Genomic DNA, 15,809 nt, shown 5'->3' on the forward strand with positions numbered 1-15,809 from the left:
GAGAGTGGGGGAGAAGCAGAGAGAGGGAGAGAGAGAGAGAGAGAGAGAGAGAGAGAGAAAATCTGCACTGTCAGTGCAGAGCCTGTTGTGGGGCTTAAACTCAGGAACTATGAAATCATGACCTGAGCGAAACCAAGAGTTTGACGCTTAACTAACTGAGCCACCCAGGCATTCCCCATATCCCTGTACATTTTATTTATTTAAAAAAAAATTAATGTTTGTTTATTTTAGAGAGAGAGAGAGAGAGAGAGCATGAGTGGGGGACGGGCAGAGAGAGAGGGAGACACAGAATCCAAAGCAGGCTCCAAGCTCCAAGCTCTTAGCACGGAGCCCAGTGTGGGGCTTGAACTCACAAATGGTGAGGTCATGACCTGAGCTGAAATTGGACGCTTAACTGACTGAGCCACCCAGGCACCTCTCCTTATACATTTTAATGGAAAATTGGCACAATTTGTTTGTAATGGTTCTGAATAGTCTGTTTAAATCCTCTGCTAGATGTTGAACTCACAGAAATTGTTGGATAATATAGAGAATAATGAGTATTGAAGTCAAAGAAAATACCTATGTGAGTAGGTGTACATTGTATTTGGACTAGGGTAGGGTGGGATTGTACACACAGTAAATTAATCAGGTCACTAACTCCTCCCCAAAGGTAACCACTACCCTGACTTCTGACACTTCAGATTAATTTCAGATTAGCTCAGTGTGTCTTTGAACTTTGTATTCTTTGGCTTCTCCTTCTTTCCCTCAGTCTCCTGTGTGTGATATTCATCCATGATGTGCGCAAATAAGTTCTTCATTCTCGGGGTTGAATAGTATTCCCGTACAGGAATGTTTATCCATTCTGCTGTTGATGGACATTCGGGTTGTTTCCAGGTTTGGATTATTACAAATAATGCTGCTTCGAGCATTGTTTTAAATGCCTTTAGGTTGGGGGTGCTTGGGTGGCTCAGTCAGTTGAGCGTCCAACCTGGGGTCAGGTCATGGTTTCACGGTTTTTGGGTTCGAGCCCTGCATCAGGCTGTCTGCTGTCAGCACAGAACCCACTTTGGATCCTCTGTCTCCCTCTCTTTCTGCCCCTCACCTGCGTTCTCTCTCTCTCTCAAAAATAAACATTAAATAATTTTTTTTTTAAATGTCTTATGCATTTCCTAGCAATGAACTTGTTTTGTCACAGGGTTGGCAAATAGACAACTCTATCAAATCTTGCCAAACGATGTTCAGATGGCGTCTACCGGTTTTTATTCCCACAGCAGTATATGAGAGTCCCACCTTGCTCCTTATTCTTACCAGAAGTTGGTGTATCGTGTTTCTCATTTTAGCTGTTCTGATGGGCATGCAACAACTGTGTTACATGTTGGTTTTAATATGCATTTCCCTGATGATTAATAAAGTTAGAGCCGTATTTTTCTTGGCGGTTTGATACCTTTCAGCCATAGTGTCTGTGACTAGGTTCTTTCCATAAGAATGGAGGGTGTTTTTGTTTGAAGCCAAAGGAGCAGTGTCTATACAATTTTCCCCCAAGTGAAATTTTAAAGTAGTCTCCAATATATGAACAGATTAAAAGGAGTATTTCTTGAGAGGCAACATAGCATGGTAATTAAAAACAGATTCTGGACCCAGTCTCCTCCATTAGGAATCTTATAGTTTTGCCATTTACTAACTGTGTGTGACTTCGGACAAGTTGTTTAACCTCTGTTTGCTTCAGTTTTCTCATCTCCAAAATGAACGTAGTACTAATACTTCATCAGAAGGTTCATGTCAGGCTCAAATAAATTTGTGTATGGAAAGCACATAGGACAGTGCATGGTCCGTAATAAGCACTATAAAATGTTAGCTTCTATTAGTAGTGGTGGTGATGCTGATATCAATCTGTTTTATGAATTCATGTCGAGTGAGCTGATGAAAATAATGAGGCTGTACTGTTGGGCACAAATTTAAACTAGAAGTTTATGGATGATAGTTGAAATTTTACTTCAGACTCAACCTCCAATTTTAGTTTTGTTGCACAATACCAAGAAGATCTTGATAAACACAGATGAACACTTAAAAATAGATAAGGTTTGGGTCGCCTGGGTGGCTCAGTCGGTCAATTGTCTGACTCTTGATTTCAGCTCAGGTCATGATCTTACAGTTGGTGGGTTCGAGTGCCGCATTGGGCTCTGCACTGACAGTGAGGACCCTGCTTGGGATTTTCTCTCTCCCTCTCTCTTTGCCTCTTCCCCACATGGGCTGTCTCACTTTCTCTCTCAGAATAAATAAAAACTAAAAAAAAAAAAAAGATTAAGGTTTACCCAGTAGTCTCAGGTTTAAGGTTTCAGATCAATTTAATTGACAAAAAATAGTAGAAAACATTTACATTTTTTACATTTTTTTTTACATTTTTTGCATTTTTACATTTACATTTTACATTTTTGAAATTGTAACTAAATATCTATAATTTGCTTGGATTTCCTGTGTGTAAATGAAAATCACAGAAGCAGCACTAAAAATTATTATGGTTTCGATATCTACTCTGTTATCACAATACCTCTGCATTACAAGTTTGCTTATCATTGCTTTTAGCCACAGGCCTACAGTTTCTCTAATTAATGACATTTTCAAGATATTCAAAGGTGGCAAGTAAAAACGCACAAACCAGAGATGAGGGTCCTGGCAGCACAAGTTAGGCGCTGTTCGGGGTGCGCCGTGTGAACATTCGGTGCAGGCAAACATTTCGTGCGTGCACTGTTCTGGTTTGTAGTAGTTACTCAGACAGCCATCTGCCTCGGTCACAGGCCGCGGCTTCCGAGCAGGCTTGCATGTCTGCAGCTTGCTGACCCTCCCTCACACCTGAACATTTCCAATTAATCTGTCTTTTAAACAGACTTAAATGAGTATCTTGACAAGCTCCTGTGGCACCAGCTTTATTTTTCCCCATCAGATTGTCCCTCACTGCTCCTTAGCTAGTACGGGCTGCTCTGGGCTGGCCAGTCTCCCCTCTGCCTCGCCACCATTGTGGTTTTGGGTCCCCTTCTCTGTGGTAACGGTGCCCATACATTCTCATCACCATCTGTCCTGAATACTGGAACTTAATTTCTTTGTGGTCCTGCTTGAACTCCACCTTCTCTCAGAATCAATCCTGGCTGATACCATTATTTCCTATGAAATCCTGTCCTAATATTCTAGATCTCGGGATCTAAAACTTAAAAAAAAAAAAAAAAAAAGTATTGTAAAGAGGTACTCTGTGAGCACTGCCCCAATCAGTGCCATGCACAAACTCCAGCAGGGGGAGCTAAATAAAAGAAGATGAGTCCCTGAAATTAAGACCTGAAGCAGAAAAAGTACTTGTAAACAATGATGATTTCGCATACTGCTCAGTAGTGGAAAAGAGCTTGAATAATGTTAGAAATCAATGATTTGGGACCATAGAAGTTAAAACTTCTATGAGGGGATTTGTAAAGTACTTTTGAAAGAGAATTCTGTATCATGTTGAAAACTTATGTACGTGGGATGACTTTATAAACATCTGTATATTAGGAGAAGCAATTTGATGTTTAAATTAAAAAAAATTTTTTTTAACATTTATTTATTGTTGGGAGAGAGAGAGAGAGACAGAGTGAGAGCGGGGGTGGGGGGAAGAGAGAGAGGGTGACACGGAATCCGAAGCAGGCTCCAGGGTCTGAGCACAGAGCCTGACTTGGGGCTTGAACCCACGAACCCATGAGATCATGACCTGAGCCGAAGTCAGATGCTTAACAGACTGAGCCCCCCAGGCGCCCCATAGGGGCTTTTTTTTTTTTTTTTTTCAAAGCCAGTTTATCCCCTGTACCTGAAAGTTTTATTTATCAAGGATGGTGAAATGAGCTTGATTTTGAGAAGCAGTGAGTCCTAAAGTTGCTAAGACTTAGGGATAATCTATTCCAGGTTTTAGAGATGGGATTTTCAAGTAAATTTCTTATATTTTGTTCTGATTAAATATATGTATCTTAATTTCAGTTAGCAGACTTGAAGAAAGAGAAGCAGAACTGAAGAAGGAGTATAATGCATTACATCAGAGACACACTGAGGTGGGTTTCTGTGTTCTTATCATGCTAATATTTAAATAAAGCAATTAACCTTAGAAGTCACGTCTTGATTTTTCTTTGAAAGTGAGCTGGTATAATTTTGGGGGGATTATGTCCAGAAAACATTAAATTTCCTGTAGTATTTACCTCATTACCAAATGTTGACTTTTATTGTTTTTTGTTTTTTGTTTTTTTAATCTGGAATTAACTTTTCATGTGAATTGGTGTGCCACAGAATAACACAATTATTGACAGTTCCAATAGTTGTTTCTTTGGCTGGCTAATATGTGCATAATAAAAAGTCGACATGATGCTAATATGACAGAATTAATTTGTTACCGGTTGGGATATGATGGATTGGTAAATTATTGGTAAGAGTTTCTGTATTTATAATCCAGTATAAAGGACTTATTTGCACTAAGCTCATAACGAATAACATGAACACAAATGGTGTATTAAGTCAGAATGACTCTAAAACAGGTTTTCTGCATGAAATTTCATTATTTTAAATTAATAACTTTAGCACATAATCTCTCCAAAGCAAATAAGAAAATGTACCTGAGCATTTTTTTAACCTTTTTATGATTCTCTGTCAGCCTTTCATATGTTGTTGTTGTTACAGTCTCCTTAACATGGAAATGATTTTTGTGTTTCATGGTCAGTCTGGGGTTCACAAGCCTCAATAAAATAGAGTTTTCATTAGACTCAAGCATTGTTGGTTATATGCAAAAAGTAACTCCTCTTTTTTTCCCCTTGCTCATCGAAATCTCTCCCAAGATGCAGATGGTTCCAATTTTCAGCTTCCATTTTTCTTTCACTAGTTTGTGATCTCTTAGCCTGCCCGTGGTGGGAACCTATATTGTTGCTTTTAAGGAAGATAAAACCCCACTGCGTCCAGTTTCATTTGCTTTGGAATAATGTGCTTAATACTTTCTTGAGGAGGGGATGGAATTTCTGACATATGAGGTTTGATTATTACGATTTTAGTTTTTGTAGCCACACATGAAGAATTGACACTCAGTGATGGAGGGAAAAGATTGGCCACAGAGGGCTGGAACCAGAGGGCTGGAACCGTGGAGCCCTGAGAAGGCAGGAATAGCTTAAGCAGCAGCCTTTTCAGTGTGTGAAAAATACCCACATTTAATAAGATGATATTTGGTGGATACTAAGACTACTCAAAACCAGTTGATGGGTAATCTTGTTGTTGGTTCTTTTTACACCAGACCAGTGCCTGAACAACCAGCAGTGCTCATCAGTGCTATAATTAGAAATATGTTTGGGGTGCCTGGCTGGCTCAGGCAGTGAAGCAGCTGACTCTTGATTTCATCTCGGGTAATGATCTTGGGGTTCTTGGAACTCGGGTTCTGTGCTGACAGCATGGAGCCTGCTTAGGATTCTCTCTCTGCCCCTCTCCAGCACACATGTGCGCTGTCTCCCTCTCTCTCTCTCTCTCATAAAATAAATAAACTTTAAAAAATAGAAATATGTTTGGGGGAATATGTTTATTGCCACAGATAATCGATAGTGATGAATAATGAACAATCATTTTGTTTTCTCGTCGACGTTCTAACCTGTGTAATAATTGAGGATTGTTAAATTGAAGTATGTATAAAATGAATACATGATTTAAAAGAATTACTGTGAAGTGAAATTTCATATTTTTCTCATTTATTTAATAAAAGTGAGATATGTTCCTACAGAAAAAAGTCTGACATCTTAACTTCTAATGAAAAGATATAATAAGTTTCCTCTTTCTCTATTCCTTCAGAGAATGACACTAGGAAGAAAAAGAGATCTCAGGAAGATCTTAAATACCAAGTTAGAGTTGGGCCAGTCCAGTGTCTAAGACAGGTTTCACATGGCGCACACAGCTTTCCCCACGGGGTCCCCTCCCTCAATCATAAGCAACTTCTTTTCCTCTGCCCTGATAGGCTCCTTCTTATTTTGCTCTGCCCTCAGGAAAGCTTATGTAACACAGATGTAGCTGCTCTGAAATATGGGTCTGTCTGCCTTAGACCACATTTTCCTGTGTTTGCACATCTGTACTAGAAATGCCATTATTAATTTAGCAATTAAAAATAGCTTTCTATGCTAATGAACTAGATATCCTGAAGGTAAATTCTGGAAACCTTCAGGGAAAGGAAGTTTGAAGGATTTAACCTTATTTTTTTACTATCACTTGCAACTAAGGTAACCTTTTTTATGCTCGCATAAAAGAATTGTTTAAATTTAAGGCACTTTTGGGGTGCCTGGGTGGCTCAGTTGATTAAAAGTCTGACTCTTGATTTTGGCTCAGGTGATGATCTCAGGGTTTGTGAGATTGAGCCCCACGTCAGGCTCTGTGCTGACAGCGCAGTCCTGCTTGGGATTCTCTCTCTCTCTTTCTCTGCCCCTCCTCTTCTCTCTCTCTCTTTCTCTCTCAAATAAACTTAAAAAAAAAAAATAAATAGCACTTTTATCAAATACCTTGTTTTCTGCCTAAGAGAAATCTCCTATGGTTCTTTTTATAACGTGAATAACTGCTCTCTCTAAACAAATCAAAAATTTTGTACCAATTACTGAATATACTTAAAAGAAGATATTGCCTTCAAGAAGGCAGTGGAGGAAATAAAAACATTAAGGAATTGTGAGGCACTTGGGACACATGTGTACATACTCTTATATTAGTTACCCCAAACTTGAACTCTGGTGTTACATCAGGGAGTGTTTAAATGCATTCTTATTTCATCCTGTGGCCAAACTCCCATCATCCACCCCACTTTACAGATTGAAGTTTAGAAAGGGAATATGAAGTGATTTGTTCCAAATTCCATGCTAGTATGTGACTGGATTTGAACCTATGTCTTCATATTCTGTTGCCTGAATCAATCTTTTTCTTTCTTTCTTTCTTTCTTTCTTTCTTTCTTTCTATTTTTTTTTTAGGTTTATTTATTTTGAGAGAGACAGAGACAGAGTTGGGGGGGGGCAGAGAGAAAGGGAGAGAGAGAGAAAATCCATGCTGTCAGCATGGAGCCCACTGTGGGGCTCAAACCCACGAAATGGCGAGATCATGACCTGAGCCGAAACCATAGTCACCCAGGCGCCCCTGTTGACTGAGTTTTCTTTTATTTTTTTATTAAAAAAAATTTTTTTTAACGTTTACCTATTTTTGAGAGAGAGAGACAGAGCGTGAGCAGGGGAGGGGCTGAGAGCGAAGGGGACACAGAATCCAAAGCTGACTTTAGGCTCCAAGCTGTCAGGACAGAGCCCGATGTGGGGCTCGAACTCACAAACCATGAGATCATGACCTGAGCCAAAGTCAGAAGTTTAACTGACTTAGCCACCCAGGTGCCCCTGTCTGAATTTTCAATAACACTTTTAGGTACGGAACATATAAATGTTAAAAACACTAGAAATTTTTCTGTGCCTCTTTGCCTTATGGCATTGCAACAACTTTAAGAATAGGGGCTTTGCAGGTATAGATCTATGATTCTTGGGCTGCATATGGAGAGATTCACGACAACACGATTAGAGGAATACATGCCAGTTGTCTCCAAAACCTCGCTTACTGCCTTACTTTTCAGTTTTAGCCAAGATCAAGATGACAGTCAACCTCGGTAGTGATGTTTCTATGTGGTGGGGATTTAGGATTTTCCAGACAGTGTGCTTGGGATCCTTCTTCATGACTCCCTATTGTTTGTTGCTGAATCGACTTCTGAATATGTGTGAATTACTGTGCTTACCTGAGAAAATGGAGAGTTACAGCTAATGAGATCAGGAGGGATAGGGCCAGTGGACCCAATAGTAGATTATCTAAAGCATGTCTTCTTTTACTTTCTTACCTCTCTCTTCTGTCTGGCAGCACTGATCCTACCCTCCCACTCACTTTTTTTTTTTTTTTTTAAACAGAGCTATATTGTGAAGCCCTGTAATTAGAATCAAGATTTTTATGTGCAGTTTATTTTTTCTACTTTTTTTGGTGCATTTACAGAATATAGTGCATATTTTATTTCAGATGTCAGGAAATGCTTTAGGGTGTGGGGTTTTCTTGTGGGTGTGAGGAAGAAAGAACAATGAGCTTATTGCCTGCCTAGGAAATTGACTAAAAGGGCAAATACAAAACCAGTCCTGTAATGCTTAACTTCTTAAGTCCACTGTGTCAGAGGGACCTGAGTTTTGGCCCTAAAGCCAACTAGCTAATGGCTGTTAGAACACAGTTGATCATTAACTAGGTGGTCAAATTGGTTGGGCAAGTTATTTTAACCATAAGTTGGAGTTTATAAAACTGTAATATTGTTGTGAGGATTAAATGAAACAGTAGCTGTAAATGCACTGACTGAGTTGTGCTCAATAAATGTTAGCTGCCATTTTATTATTCTGTACTTTGTACAGAATACCTAATATATCTGGGATATATCATTTGAAGAAGGGGTCAGTCTTTTGAAGAAGGTTTAGAATTCAACATTATGTATAAACAAATAATTCAACATGGTATAAATGAAAAACTAAATTTAATCATTTAAGATAAGAGTCAATCCATAGAATGGACTATTTGAGGGCGGGGGTAGAATGGATTCTGTCTTTGCATTTATAATTTTTATTTTTCTATATTGAATAAATAGATTACTCTAAAGGCAGTCTAGGGGAGGTTTCTATTTTCGTCATCTGGATGCTTAGGGAAACAGACTCTTTCATCTGAGTTAATCAGTTGCATATGATTACTCTCTGGTATATAAGAATTCAACTTAGGTTTTCTAAAATGTTTTGAAAATTTAAGTTGTTACGTATTTGGCCCAATCGTCACTTTGTTATATTAGTTTCATTTTTTTTTTCCTTAAAGTTCATTGTGATACAAAAAGAAAACAGTTCATTATTTCTGATGTGCTGACACAGAATCATAAACTGTATTTCTGCAAGTATGTTCCTTAAATGAGGTTAAAGAGAAAAATCTGTACATTTAAAATAGAAAAGGGGGTGCCTGGATGGCTCAGTCAGTTGAATGTCTGACTCCTGATTTCAGCTCAGGTCATGCTTGGGATTCTCTCTCTCTCCCCCTCTGCTGCTCCCCGACTTGTGCTCTGTCTCTAAAAAATAAAATGTTAACAAATAGAAAGTGTGTTTAAATTTAAAACTTTAAAAATTGCTTTCAGGAGCATTTGAGTAGCTCAGTTTAGTGTCCTACTCTTGATCTCGCTGAGGTCTTAATCTCAGGGTTATGAGTTCTAGCCCTGCTTTGGGCTCTGGATGGAACCTAATGTCTACTTAAAAAAAAAAAAAATGCTTCCATATACCATATCCCTGTAATTCTACATTAATTTTTCTTTGCCCGAAATAATTCTTGTTTAGATTAGTCTTAATTGGGAAGCAGCTGATTAATTTCCTCAATATTTCTTCTTATTTGATCCCGCGAACCACAAGATCAGGACTTCAGCCAAAATCAAGAGTCGGATGCTCTAGTGACTAAGCCACCCAATTAATCCCTGATTAATTCTTTTATAATGTTTGATTTGACAGATTACTTGCTTAATTCATGCATCAGTTCGGCCTTTTGTTTATTTGAAGTAAATAACACTTTCAAACTGATTTACATATTTCTTAATTTTTGTACATGCACGCCAAGTAAAAATTTCCCAATAAAACATGCTTTTTAAAGATTTTGTAGATTTGGGGCATCTGGGTGGCTCAGTTGGGTGAACGTCCAGCTTTGCTCAGGTCATGATCTTGCCGTTTTTGAGTTTGAGCCCTGTGTTGGACTCAGTGCTGACAGCTCAGAGCCTGGAGCCTTCTTCAGATTCTGTCTTTCTCTCTCTCTCTCTCTCTCTCTCTCTCTCTGTCCCTCCCCCATTTTCTCTCTTTCTCTCCAAAATAAACATTAAAAAAAAACCTAAACAGAAATTTTATAAATTTGTTCAAAATCTCTTTTCTTTCAGTAGTTATCCTTTTAACGTGCTACAGTGCATATTTTGTTATAGTTGAGATGAAATCCATGATCATAACAGCTAAAGTTTAGAAGCTTACAAAGCTGTTCCATGCTTTCAAGCATTCAAAGAACATTCAAATTTTAAGAATTCAAGGGATAGTCCTCAGAAAGACAGTAACCTTTTCTTACTTACTTTTCAAATTTACATTCCTTTAGATTGCTAACATACCTTTTTTTCCTTTAAATTCATTTTTTCTTATTCATAGCACATTAGTATCTAGCAAAGGCCTTTTGAGTTTATGATTAAAATTGCATTTTACATGTTTTAATGCCAGATTTAGGATTCTTTTTAAAAACTTTTTCAAAGCGTATTTATTTATTTATTTATTTATTTATTTATTTATTTTTTAAATTTTTTTTAACGTTTATTTATTTTTTTGGGACAGAGAGAGACAGAGCATGAACAGGGGAGGGGCAGAGAGAGAGGGAGACACAGAATCGGAAACAGGCTCCAGGCTCTGAGCCATCAGCCCACAGCCCGACGCGGGGCTCGAACTCACGGACCGCGAGATCGTGACCTGGCTGAAGTCGGACGCTTAACCGACTGCGCCACCCAGGCGCCCCAAAGCGTATTTATTTTTGAGAGAGAGAGAGGGAGACTGTGCATGGGCAGAGGAGGGAGAGAGAATCTCAAGCAGGCTCCACGCTGGCAGTGTGGAGCCCAAAACGGGACCTGATCTCAGGAACTGTGAGATCATGACCCGAGCTGAAATCAAGAGTTGGTTGCTTAACCAATGAGCCACTCAGGCACCCCAGATTTAGGTTTCTTAAAAGTGAAACTATAGATGACCAAAAATTAAATACAAATATTGGATTTCTTGGCAGTTTATATACTTGATACTCTTGAACATATTCAGTTGTCTATCTTATGGCTCCTTATCCAAGATTTAAAATCAAAATGCTGTGATTTTTCATTTACCTTGCTATTATTATAGATGATTACATCAAACAGTGATACCAATAAATTAACAATCAAACAAAAGAGAAAATATTTTAGCATCCTTTCAATGAAGTCTGTAAACACAAGAAATAAACATCCTGGTATTAAGTTAAATTAAATTAAATTGAAAGTGATAATACTCTGAGTTCTTTGTAAAATGGGAAAAGATCACCACATAAGGAAGGGTACAGTTTCTTCTCAAGTTTCACATTAATTTCTTTTTTGTTTCCTAGTTTAGTGCATGGATTTCTCAGATGCCCTCTATTATTTTTAATCAGTGATCTCTTATCACTGCCTCCACAATGTCTGCATCCTAACTTGTGGTATTTATGTCAAAATTATATCTTTTGGTAACATCACATATTAAAAAAAGGTTTTTGCTATGCTAAGCAACATGATGGCTACTTCTTTGGATAGCAGCATCCCTAAATGTAAGCATTTGCATATTCCTTTGCCATTAAAATTTTTTTCATACTTAATAATCTTCTACATAGAACTGTGGGTGGTCTGGTAAATAAGTTTCTACAAAAATGTTTCCCTTGTTGTTTTCATTCCAGATATTAGCCTTAAAATTTTGCATATTTTTTTTCTTTCTTCAAAATAGATGATCCATAATTATATGGAACACTTAGAAAGAACAAAACTTCATCAGCTCTCAGGGAGTGATCAACTAGAGTCCACAGCTCATAGTAGAATTAGGTAAGCTTTGTTAAACATTTTGCCTTGAGAAAAATCGAAATAATCTGTTTGTTTCTGTTTCTCTCTGTTCTTTAATCCTGGAACAATAGTTAGGCTGATTCAAAAAGCTCTCTACTATGGTTGGAATGCTATAGGAGAGAATAGCATAGAAAAATAGAAACAGCCCTCACTGTTGAAAAGGTAAATCGTGAGCCATACCCTATAAGCAGCATATGCATACCGAGGTATTTTGATTGTTTTGTAATACTTAATGGAGATTATGCTAGGTTTAAGTTTTTCTGATTCATGGGAGTGCTGAAAGATTTTCATTTCTCCTGTATAACTGGTTTAAAGTCCTTTTTGTGTACAGAGGCGTGTTTGAAAAGGGTTAGACTGGTGTTTGATGGAGGAGTGTGAATAAATTATGTAGATCTCCCAAGCACTGTAGCCAATGAGCTAAGCCAGGACTCTCAGTGGAGAGGAAAATAGTTAATAGGCTGGCTGTCGCTCTAGATTGCTGCATAAATGCTAGGAGCAGCAGCTCTATGGTTGTGCGGTGGGGAGGGGAGAGCAGGATGACGTCATCGCTTCGGGGCTGCTGCAGGATGGAGTGGAAAGCTGCTGCTGATGGCATTGTTTTTGTGGCAGCAGCTGAATGACAGATCCTCACTACAAAGATATCCCTTTGGCCCCCGTGTAGGCCTCCTGGTTCGGGTGTTTCACCATGCCAGCACAGCGCCATGAGTCCTGGATGCATGCTGCTGTTTGTGTTTGGCTTTGTTGGCGGGGCGGTGGTCATTAATTCTGCTATCTTAGTATCTCTCTCTGTTTTGCTGCTTGTGCACTTTTCTATTTCTACCGGTGTGCCAGCTCTGACGCAGAACCTACCAAGGATACTCAGGTACTCTAGTCTCTCTTAGAAGCCCCTGTTTAGTTGGTTTTTCTCAAATTTTTAGCTTCACAGGTCTGCTTTGTAACCATTTCTGTTGCAGATTGAAACAATGGAAAATGGCCTGAAGCTAGGATTTCTGTTCTTATTTATAGTAATTTATAGGCCATCACCTAGGGACACGGCTTTGTCTTTGGAAACCGCCGACTTACGAAAAGGATTTTCATAATTGTACTTATACACAAGTACAAGGTCAGTGTGGTCTTGTTTTAAGCAGTGTTCAGAGAGTAAAGGGAGAGCAAGAGTAAAACACCAGGTCCAAGTTTATACAGCCTCTGCGTTTAGCATATGAGCATTTAGGGGCAAATATCTCTTATGCTTAGACTTGTAGTCAATTAGACACAGGCTCTAGGTTTTATTCTGTTCAGTTATCCTTTGACTGAAGAACATGCAGGCATCAATTTTGCAGTTTTTGGTAATAACTCCTAGGACCGGACAATTTAAATATTTTCTTTCTAAAACAAAATATATTTTAAAGTGAAAGGATTTAAACCTTTTAAGGCCAGGAATGCAGCTTCCCTGCATTATTTACACATCAAAGTTGTGAAAGCTTTACAAAGCCTATTCACTATTGTTTTGTCAGATGGTGCCCTTTCTTTGTAGACTTGGGTGACAAATATCCGTGCCTGCTTGTGGGGGTAGTCATTAATCTCCAGAGCTTTGCTGCTGTTCACTCTCCTTTGCACCCTGTGAGAACCATCTTCTACATTTCAGATATTTAAGGGTTTGGTTGCCTTTTGTTTTCTAATTCATCACACCAAAAGCATCTGATTTGTTCAGATTTCTGCTTTGTACGCGGTTTTAAATGAAGGCTCATGGTGTGTAGCTTTTATTATTTAAACGTTTCCTTAAAATTCTCAACTTCTAATTGTGGATTTAGATAAATTAAGATGAATTAAACTAGTAAATTCCCTCAATGTGTTCTTTATATTCATAGATCAGTTCATGTTTAATATTAAGGCCCAGAAATTAAAATTTCATCTGTGGTCTAAAATTAGATACTTGGTCATTTATTTTCTTTCCTCATTTTATAAAAATCGGAAGAGATCTAACTACTTTTATATGTTGAGTACATAAAAGATTTGTTTATATGTATATTTAGGCTTTTAGGAAATTAAAAAGACCTTAAGAATATATAGAATATTGAAATAAGACTAATATGAAAGGGCCGTCTTAGGTTTGGGTTCTGTCTGAGAAGGCAGTGCCGCGCAGTGGGCTTTGGAGCTGGGCTGCCTTGCCAATAAATGCTCTGCCACTTGTGTGCTGTAGGACCCTTCTTACCCCCTTTGGATAGTTTTAAAAATTGTGAGATTATTGTTTCGTCTTCAATCAGTTGCAAGATATTTAGTAAGCCAAACAAGTAAATAATTTGTAGTCACTTACACGTACCCCATCTGTAGCAGAACTATTTTCCAGAACTTTAGCTATTTTATTGATAAAATACCTTATGACTAAATTCAAACAGTTTCTTGATGCAAAAATTGCCGATGATCTGCTTGAATAAAGATATTAAAATCTTCAATATTAAAATTAAATTGTCAAGAAAATAGGTAGGTTCCAAGGAAGCTACATGCGCCTTGGAGGGCAACAGGTCTGATTCTGAGTCTCGCTTCTGTGGATTACTAGTGCCTCATGTCTCTGAGCATCACTTTTCCTAATTTGACAACTGGAAAATAATTCCTATTTTCTTATGAGGGTTAAATGAGATAATGTAGCCAGACCATCCTTCTTAGGGCTTGCCACATGATGAGTGTTGACCAATCCTTTAAAAATTTTTATTTATGGTTATTTGTTTTAAATGTCTGTATAGCCAAAAAGCTGTTTCAAAACCTAATTGAGAATTTATACACAGCTAACATTTAAATAACCAACTGAAAAGCGGAAATATGGAACAAAGCCAGTTTTTAAAAGAATGTAACAAGGGTTCTGATAGTCAAAGATGGCTTTGTTTCTAGACCGTAATAGCATATGGAAACACCAGGCATTTAAACCTGTCACTTGATATTTTCCCACATTGTATCCCATTCTTTGGTTTCTTCTGTGAGTTTCACTGGAGCCTTTAACGTGTAGGGTATTAAACATGCAACAAACATTCAACTTTCAGTGTTTTTTAAAAGTAGGATTCTGATTGACTTGCATAATTGCATGTCCTTCCTCCACTTAACTCTCATATAACTTCTCAGTAAATAAGGAGAGAAGGCATGGATGTAGTAATATTTTTTCCAGAGTTGGAATCTTATAACCCAGATCGTCAGGTCTTGATGGTCTCTGAATGCCCTCCCTATAGAGCAGTTTCTAAATGATTAAGAAAAGCAATATAAACAGGTACAAATTCTACTGGTATTTTGGATTATAGGCTTAGTTAACAGGAGGGGAAAAGCAAAACTTGGATCTATAGCAGGCTCCTTCCTCCAGTTGGTTTATACTTTTACAGTACTTGATATGTGTGAAAATGAAGTGCTGTCATTCGTATAGGAAGAGAAGTCTAACGCCTGGCCTGTGTTTTGATTTCTGTTAGCAGTGTGATGGATTTGCATGAAGTCTGTCTTATTTTCCTGGGTGGGTTAGAGAACTTTCCATTGAACTGATTAAATTCACACCTTTTTGCTTAAGTTATTAAGATATGTTAAAAAATAAGTGAGTGGGGCGCCTGGGTGGCTTAGTCGGTTAAGCGTCCGACTTTGGCTCAGGTCACGATCTCATAGTTCTTGAGTTCGAGCCCCGCATCAGGTTCTGTGGTGACAGCTCAGAGCCTGGAGCTTGCTTCGGATTCTGTGTCTCGCTCTCTCTCTGTCCCTTCCCTGCTCGTGCTCTGTCTCTCTCTCTCAAAAATAAATAAACATTAACAACAACAACAACAAAAAAGTAAGTCATCTATCTAAGTAGCACTTAGACCCTCAGATTTTTGGTTCCCAAAATATATTCTTCCCAAATTGAGGGATAAACATCAGGTTAACAACTTTTTATTTTGTCAGGTATGGACATTAAAACAAAATTTGCTTTCTAAACATTGTCACCATCGTTTGATGAAAAGGGATTTTAAAATCAAGGAAGCAGAAAAGATGTAGAAAAAATCCATCATTCTCAGGAAGGACCAGGTTCTATGATATATGGAAATGTATATGTATACAATATGGCCTAGGTTATCCAATAAGGATATTATAAATAATGTCTCTTTTCTCTACAGACTTATAAAAACTTTACTGCTGAGGCAGCAGTAGGGAATAACTGGTCTAA

At 38.1% G+C, this 15,809-nt stretch overlaps 1 protein-coding gene across 10 annotated transcripts in view; it reads left to right on the top strand.

Moving 5' to 3' along the window:
• Positions 1 to 15,809, top strand: part of SPAG9 (sperm associated antigen 9) — a 100,473-nt gene that overhangs the window by 14,859 nt on the left and 69,805 nt on the right. For 4 of the 10 annotated variants that reach the window (XM_040497124.1, XM_040497127.1, XM_040497125.1 and 1 more), the window contains exon 1: positions 12,161 to 12,524. In XM_040497124.1, the coding sequence (XP_040353058.1) occupies positions 12,364 to 12,524 (161 nt within the window). In that variant the 5' untranslated portion in view covers positions 12,161 to 12,363. Of the gene's footprint in view, positions 1 to 3,978; positions 4,050 to 12,157; positions 12,525 to 15,809 lie in introns of those variants that run through there. The other 6 variants (XM_040497130.1, XM_040497129.1, XM_040497120.1 and 3 more) reach the window with 4 other exon arrangements.

This window comes from Herpailurus yagouaroundi, unplaced genomic scaffold (assembly GCF_014898765.1).
Source record: "Herpailurus yagouaroundi ecotype Mexico unplaced genomic scaffold, PumYag 189, whole genome shotgun sequence".
Lineage (NCBI taxonomy): Eukaryota > Metazoa > Chordata > Mammalia > Carnivora > Felidae > Herpailurus > Herpailurus yagouaroundi.